The sequence below is a fragment of the Pistacia vera genome, unplaced genomic scaffold (genome assembly GCF_008641045.1).
Source record: "Pistacia vera cultivar Batoury unplaced genomic scaffold, PisVer_v2 Contig312, whole genome shotgun sequence".
Lineage (NCBI taxonomy): Eukaryota > Viridiplantae > Streptophyta > Magnoliopsida > Sapindales > Anacardiaceae > Pistacia > Pistacia vera.
The window spans coordinates 597,691-613,310 of NW_022196127.1; the positions used below are offsets into that span (position 1 = coordinate 597,691).

General features: G+C 35.7%; 3 protein-coding genes across 4 annotated transcripts; 2 read left to right on the forward strand and 1 right to left on the reverse strand.

Annotated features, from left to right (window-relative positions):
• The first annotated feature begins 1,241 nt into the window (after positions 1 to 1,241).
• Positions 1,242 to 1,947, forward strand: LOC116136390 (peamaclein). The gene is made up of 2 exons (XM_031422107.1): positions 1,242 to 1,622; positions 1,731 to 1,947. Exons 1-2 carry the CDS (start codon positions 1,502 to 1,504, stop codon positions 1,922 to 1,924), a joined length of 315 nt encoding a protein of 104 aa, XP_031277967.1. The 5' UTR covers positions 1,242 to 1,501; the 3' UTR covers positions 1,925 to 1,947.
• A 2,576-nt stretch (positions 1,948 to 4,523) lies between these two features.
• On the forward strand, positions 4,524 to 5,260 carry LOC116136359. Its single transcript, XM_031422058.1, has 3 exons — positions 4,524 to 4,637; positions 4,736 to 4,796; positions 4,879 to 5,260. The coding sequence occupies exons 1-3, from the start codon at positions 4,525 to 4,527 to the stop codon at positions 5,173 to 5,175; spliced, it is 471 nt and encodes a 156-aa protein (XP_031277918.1). The 5' UTR covers position 4,524; the 3' UTR covers positions 5,176 to 5,260.
• Positions 5,261 to 6,254: 994 nt separating this feature from the next.
• On the reverse strand, positions 6,255 to 10,547 carry LOC116136381. Of its 2 annotated transcripts, XM_031422096.1 has the most exons (5): positions 9,925 to 10,547; positions 8,785 to 9,095; positions 8,642 to 8,698; positions 7,516 to 7,952; positions 6,255 to 6,708 (listed from the first exon to the last, which is right to left on the reverse strand). In XM_031422096.1, exons 1-5 carry the CDS (start codon positions 10,473 to 10,475, stop codon positions 6,430 to 6,432), a joined length of 1,635 nt encoding a protein of 544 aa, XP_031277956.1. In that variant the 5' UTR covers positions 10,476 to 10,547; the 3' UTR covers positions 6,255 to 6,429. The 2 variants fall into 2 exon arrangements, with proteins under 2 accessions (XP_031277956.1, XP_031277957.1); XM_031422097.1 differs by lacking the exon at positions 8,642 to 8,698.
• Positions 10,548 to 15,620: the final 5,073 nt, after the last annotated feature.

Here is a 15,620-nt window from a genome sequence, read left to right on the forward strand (position 1 = left end):
ATTTACGGACTTGTCAATGAAAAAAATAATAATTCAATTTCAGGCATCACAATGAACAATAGCATTATTCTTGGAAGAAGCGTCAAATGTTCTATCACAAAAGCTTCAGTACTGTACAATCATACAAATATTTGAAGGCATTGTAAAATATCGTTTAGGATCATTCACAAAAACGAAGGCCACACTTTGTTTTCAGGCATTATTTTTAATAAAAATCAAAGGACGTTTATAGTGAACATATATAGAGTCAACTAATAACTTTGTGAGGAAATCTTTTGGTAATTCCAAAACATTTGGGCTTAACTTTTTATCCAATCTCAGGAAGATTTTCATTCCTTTTGATGGGTCAGAATACTTTATGGCTATCAAAGAGGCATTGGATTGTGATTAAAAATAAAATAAAGCAAGAGAATAATGGCAAAGTTAGCATAGCCTAATCCCTTGTTTTGAAGATGCAACGAATCTTCAAATGTATATTTTCCGTAGAAAATGGCGAGCAGAAAGGAAAGAAAAACATTAAACAAGTACAAATGGGGTGCATCGGAAAAACCATCACAGCCTGTACTCTTTCACAAATGCAGTGGCCGGTACAAGTTAAAACTTATAAATTCTAGTACCGGACGTATTGAGAGCGAACAAAAATCATGTTATTATATCTTTTCAGAGACAAAACCACAAAGATTTAGGAATAAAATACTCAGCAAATATATATATATACACAAGTGTATTCTACGTGCATTAAAAAAGACTGTATGATTCTGGAAAAATATTTTACATAAATGGAGAAGAAATCGTTCCATTTTTAAGATTCAAATTTCAGAAAGATGTTCTACATTTCAAACATATATATACCTTAGTCTGAAATCACAAAGATTAGTAATGTTTTAAACACTACTAATTTGAACAAATGGAAGACTGGAATGAACTTTTCTTTGATTGGGATTTCGATTCAGAAGATGATAGAACCATCCATTCCTCATTTTGTTAATTTTAGCCTTTTTGTTTAAAAATATCGTCTTTCCTTTTTTAAAGTTGTAAATAAAAAGTTGTTCGTGGTTTCGGATATTAGCAATGGAACAAGTGGAATTAAATAAATCAATGGGGTCTGGTAGTTGAATTCAAAGCTGACCAGGATAAGTAATTAATAAATTGTGGGATTGAATTATTAATGTTGTAAGTATACTTACTAATTAACTTAGGAAGCTGCCATGGAGTTTCTTTCTACTTTCTGGCATGCATAAACCAGGACCTGCGAATCAAGACGACCCTAACCCCAAGTTGCCCTACCTCACAACAACCCACCAACTTACAGTCTGTACAAAAGCTGTACATCTCTTTTTATTATTCTCTTTCTCGACCTTTCTCTCTTTCCCTGGTGAAGTTTCACTCAGCATCACTTCTATAAATACCAACGTGAACCTCTCAAGCTTGTATCACTCACAAGGAAAGATATTGTTTTGGTTACATTTTAGTAGAGCTACAAACATCTAGTTCAGACAAAATGAAGGTTTTCCTAACAAGTTTGCTTCTTGTTTCACTGCTGCTATGCTCTTCTTTCTTCCAATGCAGCGTTGCTTACTCTAAAAGTGAAGCGCCTCTACCTCCTGTTGCTCCCGGTCCTGGTAAGTTAATATATTTATATATATACATAGTACGATTTATGAATACATGCATATAAATATATGTATCTGTAATGTTGAATCATAAACAATGGTTGGGTATTGTTACAGGTTTGGAAGGGTTTTGTGATGCGAAGTGCGAGGGGAGATGTGCGGAAGCTGGATATGAAGAACGTTGCAAGAACTACTGCATGATTTGTTGCAGAGCCTGTAAGTGTGTTCCTTCTGGGACTTACGGAAACAAGTCGGAGTGCCCTTGCTATAGGGACAAGTTAAATTCCAAGGGGAACCCCAAGTGCCCTTGAATTCATCATATTATATTATTATTATCATTGTTTCTGTATTATTGTTTTACCTTTAGTTTATTTATTTTAGGCATTGGTTGACGACTCTGATTGTTTACCATTCTGAAAAACGCTCCTTGCTTATCGAGAGAAATCTATCAGCTGAAAGAATATTCTTCACCGACTCTCATAAGCAAGGATTTGCGTGCTCAATAACCCTAAGCAATTAAGGGTCTGAATAAAATAATTGTAACTTCAATAAAGTGGGAATCGACAGTCAACAGATGCCATGTCTACAATGTTATGGTGATTGTAATCCAATACTTTCCCTTTAAAAGAATTTTTTTTTTTTTTTTTTTTTTTCTAATATGAATGAAGTAATTAAACTAAAAAATAGAAAACTATCTAATAAGGTGTATGGTTCCAAATATCCGTCTAAAATAAAAGGAATTAGAATCAGAATCAAAACCGTTCCCTATCCTATAAAACCAAATCAATTAGGAATTGATATCTAAGTCTACAATAATTTTATAATATTATAATGATTAAGCCTTAAAAGAACTTCATTGTAACCATACACCATCAGTACCATGAAGAAAGATTAATAGTTTAGGCTCTAGAGAGTTGTCTCTGGCTTGTTTCTAAATTGTTTTAAGTAAATTATAAAAGAATCATTATGTATTAACTACTTGACATGTGAACATTCAAAATCTAACTCAGATTGATCCTGCTGGTCCATTAACATTTCATCAAATATTTAATCTCCAGTACTATACAAAAGTACAACTCCCAAAATATTCTACACCATTTCTCTTCTCAGAATTTGTCAAAAAATATGGTAGCAGAGCAAGATTTGAAATAGGTTTTCGCCTCATAAATTTGGGTTCGATTCAGTAAACTTAGAAGCAGGAACAAGCTTATTCAAAAGGACAAGCGACAAGCGCATACCCAAGGTTTTCCGAAATGACAAGTTAGTACCTAAAAGGTTTTGAAACGACAAACAGGTACCTTCCGTCATGTGCTGTTAGTGATTTCTATTTATTCATAGTGAAAAGACTAAAATGCCCTTAAAGTTTGATATTTTAGTTTTTTATAAATTTCTAAAAAAACTCCTAGGTTTGCTAATTTAACTAAACACCCTCATATATAAAAAGTTTGTTAAATGACAAAAATACCCCCACATCCGCAGTGCCAGATTCCAGCCACCACTGTCGGAATCTGGTCGGAAATTGCGTTACGACACAGACCCCGTCGGATCTGTGTCGTAACGCGTCGATCTGGCCTTTTCTGGCCAGATCCGTGGCTGATCTGGCCGGAAAAGGCCAGATCTACGGCCTGATCTGGTCATCGACGCCGCATATGGAGTTTTGCTGCCACGACGGCCAGATCTAGCCGTAGATCTGGCCGTCGACGCCGCAAACTCTATCTGCTGCCTCGACGGCCAGATCTGGCCTTTTCTGGCCAGATACGTGGCGGATCTGGTCGGAAAAGGCTAGATCGACACGTTACGACACAGATCCGACGGGTCTGTGTCGTAACACAATTTTACGACCAGATTCCGGCGGTGGTGGCCGGAATCTGGCACTGTGGGTGTGGGGGTGTTTTTGTCATTTAACAAATTTTTTACATATGGGGGTGTTTAGTTAAATTAGCAAACTTAGGGGGTTTTTTAGAAATTTTTAAATTTATAAAAAACTAAAGTTCATTTTAGTCTTTTCATTATGAATAAACAGAAATCACTAACAGCACATGACGGAATGTACCTATTTGTCGTTTTAAAACTTTTTTGATACCAACTTGTCATTTCGATAAACCTTAGATATGCGTAAGTCGTTCGGGCTATTCAAAAAGCCTAAAATAAAGCTAATGTTGAATAGTAAGAAAAAACATATCGCATGTGAGCTTACTTTGAATATTTCAAATTTCCCAAAAGGCTTACAAAAGGAGTATATAATATATATATAAGTTATTTGTTGGCTCATTTCTTTCTGAAGATAATATATTAATTTGTATTTTAACTTAAAAATTTAGAAATTTATATTTGGAAAATTTAAAGCTTGGATAAGGGATATGAAAAGTGAAAAGTAGGCCTTGCATAATGATATTAAACAAAGTGATCCTTTCAATCAGATATAAATTTAATGCATTAATTGCTCAATCGTTCATGCAAAGGATTTATATAAGTAGTGTATATTGAAATACACCCATAATCGTAAAACCTCGTGTAAAGTAGGGTCATAGCTTACTTCTTAATAGAAGAAAGAAATTGGAACAATGTTGAGTCAATGCCACCTTTACCTTCTGGTTCTGCTTATCTTGAGAAGAGAATGATTAAACCCAAGAAAGGAATCATCGGAAACTATTGGACTCACCAATTGATTCCTTCCTTAGACTAACACTTTCTCTTTCTTCCATATTATATACAGCGCGTTTAATCTAAACACTAATGTCCAAGCCTTTGCGAAATGGGGATGATCATGAGTTTCATGGGGAAAGGTTTTTGACTTCTCTTGCCATTTCATGCTTTACATTGAATTTCTTCTTTTTATTTCTAAAAAAAAAAAAAAAAAATCTTTGATCATTACTAACCATAGAATTGGCTGATTGTTCACACGATAGGGATGCCATCCGCACAGCTGTTAAATCTGCTAATCGGTACTCTCTACAAACAATTCATGGACAAACGTATCGACAACTTCGATGACTTTCACATTGCTATTTTGGATATATTCAAGTAAGAAATTACATTTATGATTTATCTTTTAATCATTAATTTAGAAATATTTCAAAACAAGTGTAATTAGGATCTGAATTTCTGTTCATCTTATTCAGCACTGTCAACTCAGCATTGCCAGGCAAACATTACGATGTACCATCACGTAAAGAAGTTGAGGTGAGTCAGCGATGCTTGAATCGTCTAATTAATGCTATCTCTATCTCTTTTTCAATTCTTAATCTAATACACTAAATTTCAGGAATGCTTTGCAAATTGGAAAGAAAGTCCAGAGTCAGAAAGGAAGAAAAAGTTTGTTGAATTCATGAAGGATAAAGTTAAGGTTAACAAGCTAGATGACTACACCGTGATAGCAGGAATATTGACACCTCCAGCAGCCATGGCAGCTAAGAAAGCAGGAGAGAATGTGCCACAGTTGAAGATGATCAAGGCCGTCCCTGATGTACTCTTTGTGCCATCGGTAACAGTTTTAGCCCTTATGTCAGCCAAGCTTTCCAGAAAGATGTTCATGGGAAAATTAGGAAACTCCACATCTTGAATACCCACATAAATACCAGGCTTAAATGGTGCATGAGTTATGTGTTTTCTGCAAGACTGATGTTAAATGACACGAAATTATTTACAACTGCAATATTCTAAATTCTTCTTTTTCTCCATTGACAGCTCTTTTAATTATCAATGTTTTAAAACCCAACCTAGGAGAACCCCGGCAAAGTGGCCAGGTCCCGGGATGACGAGTCAAATTGGTGTCAAAAAGTTTGAAATCTAACAAAAATACTCCCAAAAATTTGTAAGTCCCTATAAGTTTGAAATATTACAAAAACACCCAAACACCATTGTCGGCGTCAACAAATAGGGCTAGCTTCCGATTACGACAGCACTCCCCATCACCACAAAAACACTCCCCCTCAGCCTCCTGACCAAAACCGATCTCACCCATCTCCCGTTCGCCTCCCCAATCGCAGGCAATAACGAGTTTTTTTCGGCAACATTGTTTTACAATTTCCGTTCGATTCACTCACCAGAAATCGACGTCGTTACCACCGTTGCACTTATCGACCATTCCTCTTCAAAAGCCCTAACATTCCAGCTTTTCATTGTTCACAAATTGATGTCCTAATTTCTAAGGTTCTCAACTCGGTGAAGGCTCCGAGCCTCGATTCAACCGGCCAGGTCAGGCCGGGCCGGGTTTTAAAACACTGTTAATTATTTATTATTTCCAAATGCCAAATGGTCAAAATGTAAAGGTTTTATCACACTATCAAGTAGTTTAATTGTAAATAGTTAATACCATCAAACCAAACTATGCAAGAGGAAATCAAAAGTTCAACAAGGCGAATCGCAGCATCTGATCCAAGCCAAGAAGACAGTTTTCCTCAAGTGAAACTTCACTCTTGTAAATAGTTTCTCGATGCTTTTTATCACCTAAAACATGGCACAAGCCTCGTGTACAAAGGGGGGGCATAAACCTAAGCTTTAACATTGAAAGACTTGCCTGTATTGATCAACAAAAGTGAATTCCCACTGGTGCCTTGATGTACTGATTAAAATTAATGCACAGCATCCAAAGAGTACACATTTATCCAGTGGGGTAATTCATTGGCTGAACATGCAAAATATATAGAGATTTTCATTAGAATAGAAAATCTAAAATCATTTTTCTTTCTACAGCGCAAGAGTCAAGAGTATATACAACAGAATAAACAGCATTTACATTTATAACCAAATGCCACATTAACAACTTCATTTCCAACACAGTTAGCCAAGACTGATCTTCAAACTTGTAATCCAGCTAGCCTGAGGATCTGCGACTCCACTTACCTGTGCGTGATTTTCGCCTCCCCTGTTTTCTCTTGTTGTTACGCACATTTGACCTGGAACTAGATGGTTGACCGTGAGGCACAGATGTTTCTATGGGCAACTCAGCTTCTGGAGCCATAACAGGAGGACCAGAATTCAGATTTCTAGCTGGTACCTGTGGGTTCTCTGTGAACCGACTAATTACTCTTTCAAAATTCAGCTGCAAGTCTTCATGATAAGCCTGATCATCCATCAGGATTAATTCCTTGTTCTGCATGAATGGCGAATGAAAAGTTCCATTACAAAGAAATAAATAAGATCATGCAACTTCATTTTTTCTACTTAAACCAGCATAATATTCCAATTCCCAATATTTCCACAATCCAATCAACTCTCAATTATGCCCCAAATCCTCTAGGTGGGCATCCTTTAAGGCAAAAGAGTGTACACATTGAAAAACGTTAATTGGCTGCCAGCCCACAAAAGAGTGTACCAATTGACCCTTGGGCCAAGCTTCGAGGCCAGCTTGATAGAAAGCCGTGTTTTTTTTAATTCCTTTATCCATTAAAATTACAGTATCTTCAAGTTGTTTGCTACATAACATTACGAAGGCTTTTTTTTCCCAACATTCTTATTTTTATTTTTCATTCCAATTCAGGCATATCTATGGAAATACAGGCCTGGACTATCAGGCCCCACCAATCAACCTGGTCAACCCAATCGACACATTTATTTGTCATGGGCATATTTACTTCCAGATTTATCCAATAAAAGTTAGGAAGCTTGGGCTTAAACTTTTAAAAACTGTCATACAGAAAATGAAAGATTTAAAAGGGAAGGAATTAAGTTAGCGAACAAGCAATCCAAAAAAAAAAAAAAAAAAGACAGGCGACACAAGGATGTTTATCTAAACAGCAAGGGAGATTAATGGTATCGTCCAAAAAATAGAAATGAATATTGTACCAGCTATAGTCACAACTTTCTTTGACAGGTATGAAGGGCTCCTGAAATCACAATTATTACTAGAATCCTAACCAAAAAGGAAATGTAGTCAAAAGTGCAAGATGAGAAAACTTACATGTTCACACGAACCCCCAATTTGAGGCTGACCTCTTCTTCTGATTGTATCAGGAAGAGGAATCACCTCTTCATGACTTGCACCTGAACTTCCAGGCACAAAAAGATCTCCCATGTTACACTCTGATCTATGCTGAGAAGAAATATACAATGATCTATCTCGCCTTCCATTTCCATTTTCAGGAGAAGCAGCATTTTGATCAGAACAGGCCAATGCATCACATGGTACAAACAAGCTCAATCGATTAACGGAACAGAACTTTCCAGGATTTTCACTCACCACCTTGTCAATCCGACTTTTCAGTTGGCGAACTTGTGATTGAACCACTTCAATCTTTGAAAGAATTTGCGCCAAGGATTTATCAACACCTTTAAACTCAAGCGACAGCCATCCATCATCAAACTCAAACTCATGTTTTCCATTGACAATCTTATTATCTGCAGAATTCAGTAGAGCACAAAAGTGGGAATAATACAGCGGAGTCAATTCTAAAACAACATATCTCCAAGTTCAGTAATATGTCTCAAGAGAAACATAATCAGATCAACACACAAGTACTTAAACCACCATAATATTGCATAATACAGAAAGATAATTAATATTAAATTTAAATCATAAATTAGAATAGACAAGCGTAACACACAAGAATTGTATCAAGAGAGCATTAAATCATAACGTCCAAGTCAATACCTGCAGAATAAATTTCATATCAGTTTTGTCCATGACCCCATATTATTTTCACTTCATACAAATCACAAATCTAGATGCAATATCAAAACTGTCCACCAAAAACTATTTAAAACTCACCATTTTCCATTTAAAAGAATAACTTCCAATATTTAGGAAAACTTCACCAAGTTCGCTTTCTATATCTTGCATAAAAATATATATTACATATAGAATAGATAGTTAGGGAATCTATTCCCAGGTTATAACCCAATTGTCGATTATAAAAAAACACCAATATTCCACACCAGAGCAAGTTTCTGAAACACAAAGCCATCATAAACATCAAATTGTACACTCAGCTAAAATATCATTGAAAAGATTAGATCCATGATCAGATGCCTAATATTTATATCATTTATGATACTATAATCATCAAAGCTGAAGCTCTAATTCTTACCTAAATTACCACAATCATTTTCCATACAAGCACTGTCAGCAGCAGACCTCTTATAGTCTGGGAGAAAAAAGGAATGAAGGCACCTATTAGACTTTATTATAGATATATAAACTTTGCATGAAACAAAAACGTAAATTTTGTACCAAAGTAAGAGAACAGATTGTGCTGTGACATGTACGACGCTAGATCAGTTGTATCTTCCACTCGCTTTCTCTTCTTCCTCTTCATGACTTGATTTCTTTGAATATGACGAGAAAATGGACGTGACCTTGCATCAATACCTTCTAATGCTAACTTTTCATATTCAACCCGCTTTTTCTGATCATAATCTGCGATTTCTCTATCATACTTGAGTGCCTGGGACTGAAATTCCTTAATTTGGAGTTCTATCCATTTACATCGCCACATGATAGGGCGTACAAATCTACGCCAATGATCTGTCAACTTCTTCTTCCTGAGAAGTTCAAAATAGACATAAACCAAATGCTTCATTCAAAGAACTATTCATGGTAAGATCATTACTTCAAATCTAAATCAGTTTATGAATAACATACGTAATTCATTTAGTTGTAACTACTTATCCTGAATGAAAATGGAAAAGAAAATGTTTCCATCCAACCTGATTCTGTTGTTGATACGTGTTAAATAAATGCACAAAAGATCAGCATACCAAGGTACTTGCAAGTTGCAACACTCAAAGTCAATGGGGCTGATAAAGTAAGAAAAAGTGGGCTGTGAAGCATCAAAATAACAGAGATTCAGCCAATCATCATACCAAGCCACTTGCAACACTCAAAGTCAATGTGGCTGATAAAGTAAGAAAAAGTGGACTGAGAAGCATCGAAATAACAGAGATTCAGCCAATGGCAGCGAACACTGTACTAGTACAAATTCAAGTCACTGAAAAGGATCCAAGACTTGACAACATTACCAGTGTTTTATCACATAACTGCTGCAATTTCAAAATCCTAAAACATACAATATCAAACACTGCACACCATATTGTCTATATTTCTGTTAAAACTAGAACACATGATTTCTTACCCTAACTCCTCTTATGCCTTGCTATGCAAACCAAACTCTGATCTAACGAAAAAGAGGAGTAATTAGTTCAATATTACCCAGTAACTTGTTCCCTAGTTCAACTTTATGATTGTACAAACCGTCAAAGACCTAGAGATGTATGAAAGGAATGATCTTAAAGTTAAAATTTAACCCTATAGATAAACAAGAACACAGGTAACACAAAAATGAACTAATTAAAATTTTAAAACCAAAAATACCTCATAGGCAATGCTCCGTTGTATCCTTCAAACACTGATGCAAATGAATTGGAACCACAAAATGGTGATTCAACTTCCACATCACTCAAGGTTGAGGCATTTCGAGTCTCAGATACAGAGTTATCAAAAGAACTTGAATTCTCAGTTGTGTCCTGGCATTCAGCTTCAACCAATGCAAGGTCACTAGATACTGTACAGTCAGTTATATTAACCTCCACATCTTCACTTCCATTTTGTACCTTAGTTTTCCCATCAAATAAACCTCTCATATGAAAAGTGTCATCATCCATATTATTTGCACAATGCATAAACTCATTCTCAGAATCTTGGGGTACACTTCCAGTATTCTGCTTATCAGTTATACTAACCTCAACTTCTTCACTTCCATTTTGTACCTTAGCTTTCCCATCAAATAAACCTCTCACATGAAAAGTGTCGTCATCCATCTTATTTGCATAATGCATAAACCCATTCTGTGAATCCTGGGGTACACTTCCATTATTCTGCTTAGTGGCAGAAACTTCCATCACGGTGTTTGAATTACCTTCCATCTCTAGTCGGGGCCCTATTGACACTACTTAAAAACAGTCATTCTTTCAAAACGGCTCAGTAACCGATTGTAGTGTGTAACAACCATTTCAAACTAAGTCAATAGAGTGTAATCTGAAATAAAACAACAGAAAATCAATAGGTCAATAAAAATCCTAATACTCTGAAAAACCAAATAATTTCCATTAAATTCCAAGAAAAAGGAATAAAAAACCTATCTTTAAAAACCAAACACGAATTGCATGAAAAAATTTCTTCAAGTTAACATCTTTAGCAACAAAGCATGATTTTTTCACAGAGACCTCTTCTACGGCATAAGTAAGCAAATAAAATCAATCTTAGAAGATAATATATATAAACAGTAGAAACAAAGTCACAAAAAAAAAAAAAAAACCTAACTTTGAAGAAACTGTAAACCCTAAACCCTAGAACGGGGGGAGAAAGAAAAGCAAGCACCTGTATACAGAAGAGGGATTATTTGCTTGATGGGCGACCAGAAGACGACGCACCGGCAAGTACGTTCGCGTAGCCGGAGAGTGACAGTAGTTGGTTGATTGGTCTAAACAATATATTTTGTGCCTCGTGGTGTGTGTGCGAGCGCACTACCACATCACATCATTAACGGGCTCCTTGGAAAGATTTTGTATAAAGCACGTCGATACGGTGGCGTATCACAATCAGAAGTGGTACATTAATTCACGTGTTCACTTTTTCCGTGTCTTATTTGGCAGCTAATTAATTATGGGCTCACACATATTAACGTGATATTCGGTTATATAGGTCTTAATGATATATGGATGTTTTGTGACCAAAAATGCTATATCACCGAAAAAATGCACTGAAAATTATACCGAAATAGGTGGAGCTTCTTTTTTCTGCCAGGAAGCCAAACAAACAAAAAAAAAATGTCTTTCACGCTTTCGCACAATCCATGTGCTTTTTTGACACCACTTATTCTTCTTCATGGCCTTCCATAGCTTCTTCATTGACTCCCTCCATCAAATCTGTTGTGCTTTTTTGACATCACTTCTTCTTCTTCATGGCCTTCCATGGCTTCTTCATTGACTCCCTCAATCAAATCTGTTGTGCTTTTTTGATGCTACTTCTTCTTCTTCATGGCCTTCCATGGCTTCTTCATTGACTCCCTCAATCAAATCTTTACTTGGGTCATCTAAATCTGCCTTTTTCCAGCATGGGTTCTCTTTGCAATCCATAACTTTTCTTGAGTTTTGGGTTGTACAAAGCGTGAAAAACTGTAGAGAAAGAAGAAGTAGAGGAAGGCATAGAAGAAGCCATTGGTTATGAGCTTTGAAACAACGTCGGGTGAGTTGCAGAAGGTTATGGAAGATCAGAAGTTAGGACTTGAAGCTTGAAGCTTTTTAATTAGAGTAGGGACGCTTGTCTAAAAAGAAAGGACGGCCGTCCATTGTGTAGGGACGACCGCCCATTTGGAATGGACGCTCGTCCATTTGGAATGGACGCCCGTCCATTCCAGATTTCTTTTAAAATTTTTATATTTTAAAAAAAATTTAATAACGTTAAATGCTTTGAATGGTCTGAGTCAGGAAACACGTAGGCCGGTACAAAATTTCGGTATAAAAACCCTGGTGTCTGTAGCATTGTTGGTTTTGTGACATATCATATCAGTTTGTACAAACTTTTTTTATATAAGAGTTTATACAAAGAAAAATGTTATCCTTACAAAGACTCATATAAAGAGAGTTACAAAGTGACATCATGCAGAAGAAAAAAACAAAACAAAAAAACAGAAAAAGAGAGAGAGATAAATTATGAAAATTAAGAGTAGAAATTATCTTTGTATACTCCTTTTGTATGTATCTTTGTAAAACTAGCATTACTCTTATACAAATAACATTACCTAGAATGAAGTGAATAAAGGGAATAATTATCAATACTGTTTTCCTTACAAACCAATCTTACTAATGAGTAACGACCCTACAAACTGATGTGGCAGCCACTTCATCTGTCACGTCATCCACTTGCCACGTTAGTTCCCCAAAAACAAAAAAACAAATTCAAAAATTTTTCCTCCCCAAATTGATCAAAAATCAGTCCCCAGTTAGAAACCGTAAATTAATTTCTGAGAACCCTTCCCCTAATATTGAAAAATCTCTCCCACCACCGACCCGTCTCTATCACCTCCACCGCCGAGAAAGAAGAAAACCATGAAACGAAGAAACTTCCCTCTTCATTTCTCGGTTTAAGTTTCTCTTTGCTCTTAGCTTTATTTCCGCAGAAGTCTCTCTTGTTGATACCCACTTTGAAATCTTAAGTGAGGGAGCTTTCAACACTGCTGTGAACGGCGGAGGAGCAGTTGAGGCAGATGAAGTCACGGAGGAAGGAAGACTCGAAGGCGAATGCGAGGGTGGTGGAGATCTTTGCTACTCACCAGAACACGCGGCACGTGGAGGAGAGGCGGCTGCTACAACAAATCGATGTTGCGAATGAGAAGACGGCGAGTTTGAGATCCAAGATTGAGGAAATGGAGAGGGAGAAGGCAGAACCGAAGATGAGAGTTGAGGAACTTGAGGAGATAATTGGGTTTATGTCTAGAAGAGTAGGGTGTAAGTTTGAAGAAGAAGAGGACCAATTTGGTGGGTATGAGAGTAGGGACTTTTACGGTGGGGATGATGGTCAGAATTGTAATTTCGGATTCACCTCTGAGTTTTTGGCTTCTTCTTCTAAGTTTTGTGCTGAGAAAGCTAGTGTATGATAGGTTCGAGCTCTGTTTTATTGATGTAATTTATTGCTCCTAGTTTAGGTTTTCAAATGCTTCAAGGTTTTGATGTTGATTCCAATGTTATGCTACGAGATCATGTTTTGTTTTGGTAAAAATATTGTACAAGAAATGGCTAATACCAGCCATTATATTAATAAAGTGTTTCTTTGCTCATAGTAAATCTTGTGACTTTCTATTTTAATTGAAAGTGCTAATGAATTGTTTATTTACTTGTGGGTAAGAAACTAAGATCCAATTTTTGCCGTTCTTGAAGCTTTATCCATCATAAAGAAAGAAGAGGAACTTGTACAGGATGAACGCTAACTGTGGTGGTAGGTCTGTGGTATTCTTCTCTAAATATTCTTTCAATTGCATCTTATAGAGAATGGCTTGTGGTTTGAGTTTGTAGGTTGGATACTACTGAATTTGGAGGCCAGATTTTAATTAATTAATTAGTGGATTTGAGCTGCAAAACTGTTTTCAACTATTTGGCAACAACTTTTAACATCATTATAAGATCTCAAAAGCATATTTTGCTATTTAACCGTTGACTTTTTGTTAAAAAGGAAAACATTGAAAATGGAGTCAAGACATATTATATAACAATAAATGAAACACTTTCATAAACATTTTGAATTATTCATTGTTGAATTTGTTAAGCTTTGAGGGCAGCACCTTTTCATAAACATTTTGATAGTGGATTGATTGGCGTTATGCTGTTTAATTTTTTTAATGTGGTAGTTCGTTTTTTATATTTGACTACTAGTAGTTTATTATAAAAATATTTCATTTCTACAGAGAAGAAGAAACTTAGAAGCCGACAGAAGAAATTGAAAGCTTATGACCTATCTTCTCTGTTGGGGTTCCGTCCCAAAGCGAAATTTTTCTTCAAGTTTATATGTAGAAAATAATTTACTTGATCATATTTTCTGAGGATGTTTGTAAAACCAGTTTCTAGATTTACCTTAAAGCCACCTTTTGTTTTTTTGTAATGTATTTGTTGCTTTTCAGATACACATCAAGAAAAAAATTGGATTACAAGTTTCGGATTGTGATCAATTCGCACTTGTATCAATTGTTTTTTGAGTTTCACTGCTTATAGATCGCAATGTATGTTAGATTTACATAAATGTGAACTTCTACTTTTTACATAATAAACCCGGTGCTACATTTGAGTTATAAGTTTACGTTAACACGAATGATTCTTAATAAGACTTTAAGCATTGTACTGAAGCACTTTACATTAGATTAGTTGGCATTTTTTGGGAGTGCTTAATTGATGCTTGACGCAAGTGCTAATAAAGCCACCATCATTTTCTCCTTTTTGTAGTGATTATATCAGTATCATGAATAATCTAAGTATTGTGTTTATCACTTAACTTTTAAAAAACAAAAAACAAAAAAAAAAAAAAATTAAAATTAAAAAAAAAAAAAAAAAAGGAAATTAAAAAAAATAAAAATTTTTTAAAAAAATGAAAGTCAAAATAAGATTAAATGAAAAGTTTGTCATAAACTTTGAAAAATCATACCTTCTAACAACTCCTGTCAAAATGAGATTACATCAAAAGCTTGTCATAAGCTTGTGGAAACAAATGTGTATACTACTTCATTAATAATATAAAGTGTAAAAAAATGAGATCCCAATAAGAGGACCTCTACAAAGTCAAGTTCCTTAGACAAGCCCAAGAAACCAAGCAAAACAAAAACAACAGAGGCACCAATTTACAATCCATAAGAATCATCTAACTAGCCTCAAAAAGGACTATACAAAAAATGACCAGCAGCACAAAAACAATGCGGGTATTTTCGTAAACAAAAACCAACTGCACAAGCTATACATTAAAACCAACCACCAAAAAGAGCCCTAAAACCCAACACTACAACTGCAAAAAACTTGCACATGAACGCAACCAAAACAAGGAGAAGAAATAGCAGCAACAACCAACAAAACTGCAGATAGCTACAAGCCTATACAAAAAAATCAGCAAAACCAACAGCAAAAAGAGGTTTTACTTCATAGAAAAAGTCCCAGTGTAAATTGAAACAGCTACTAGAGGAACCCAGTCACCAAAATCAAACTGCAGGGCAGCATAATAAGCAACACACACACTTAACAGTTGCAACCCTAGCAGCCAGCAAACACAGCTGGGTAGCAATCCCATCACCCATCACCTGCTACAGATTTACCACCACTCTCATAATTATTCATCGATATCATATGAATTAGTCACTAAACAAAATTTCAGTATGACAACATTATCGACACTGATTTGACATTTTACTTCAATCAAAAATTTGCATCTGTAGGAGATGGCCTGTAAGCGGTTGACACTGTACTGTAATCCTGGGAATGTAAAGACATGTTCAGTGAAGTCTTCTACATGCCAACAAAATTTAGACAACTGTC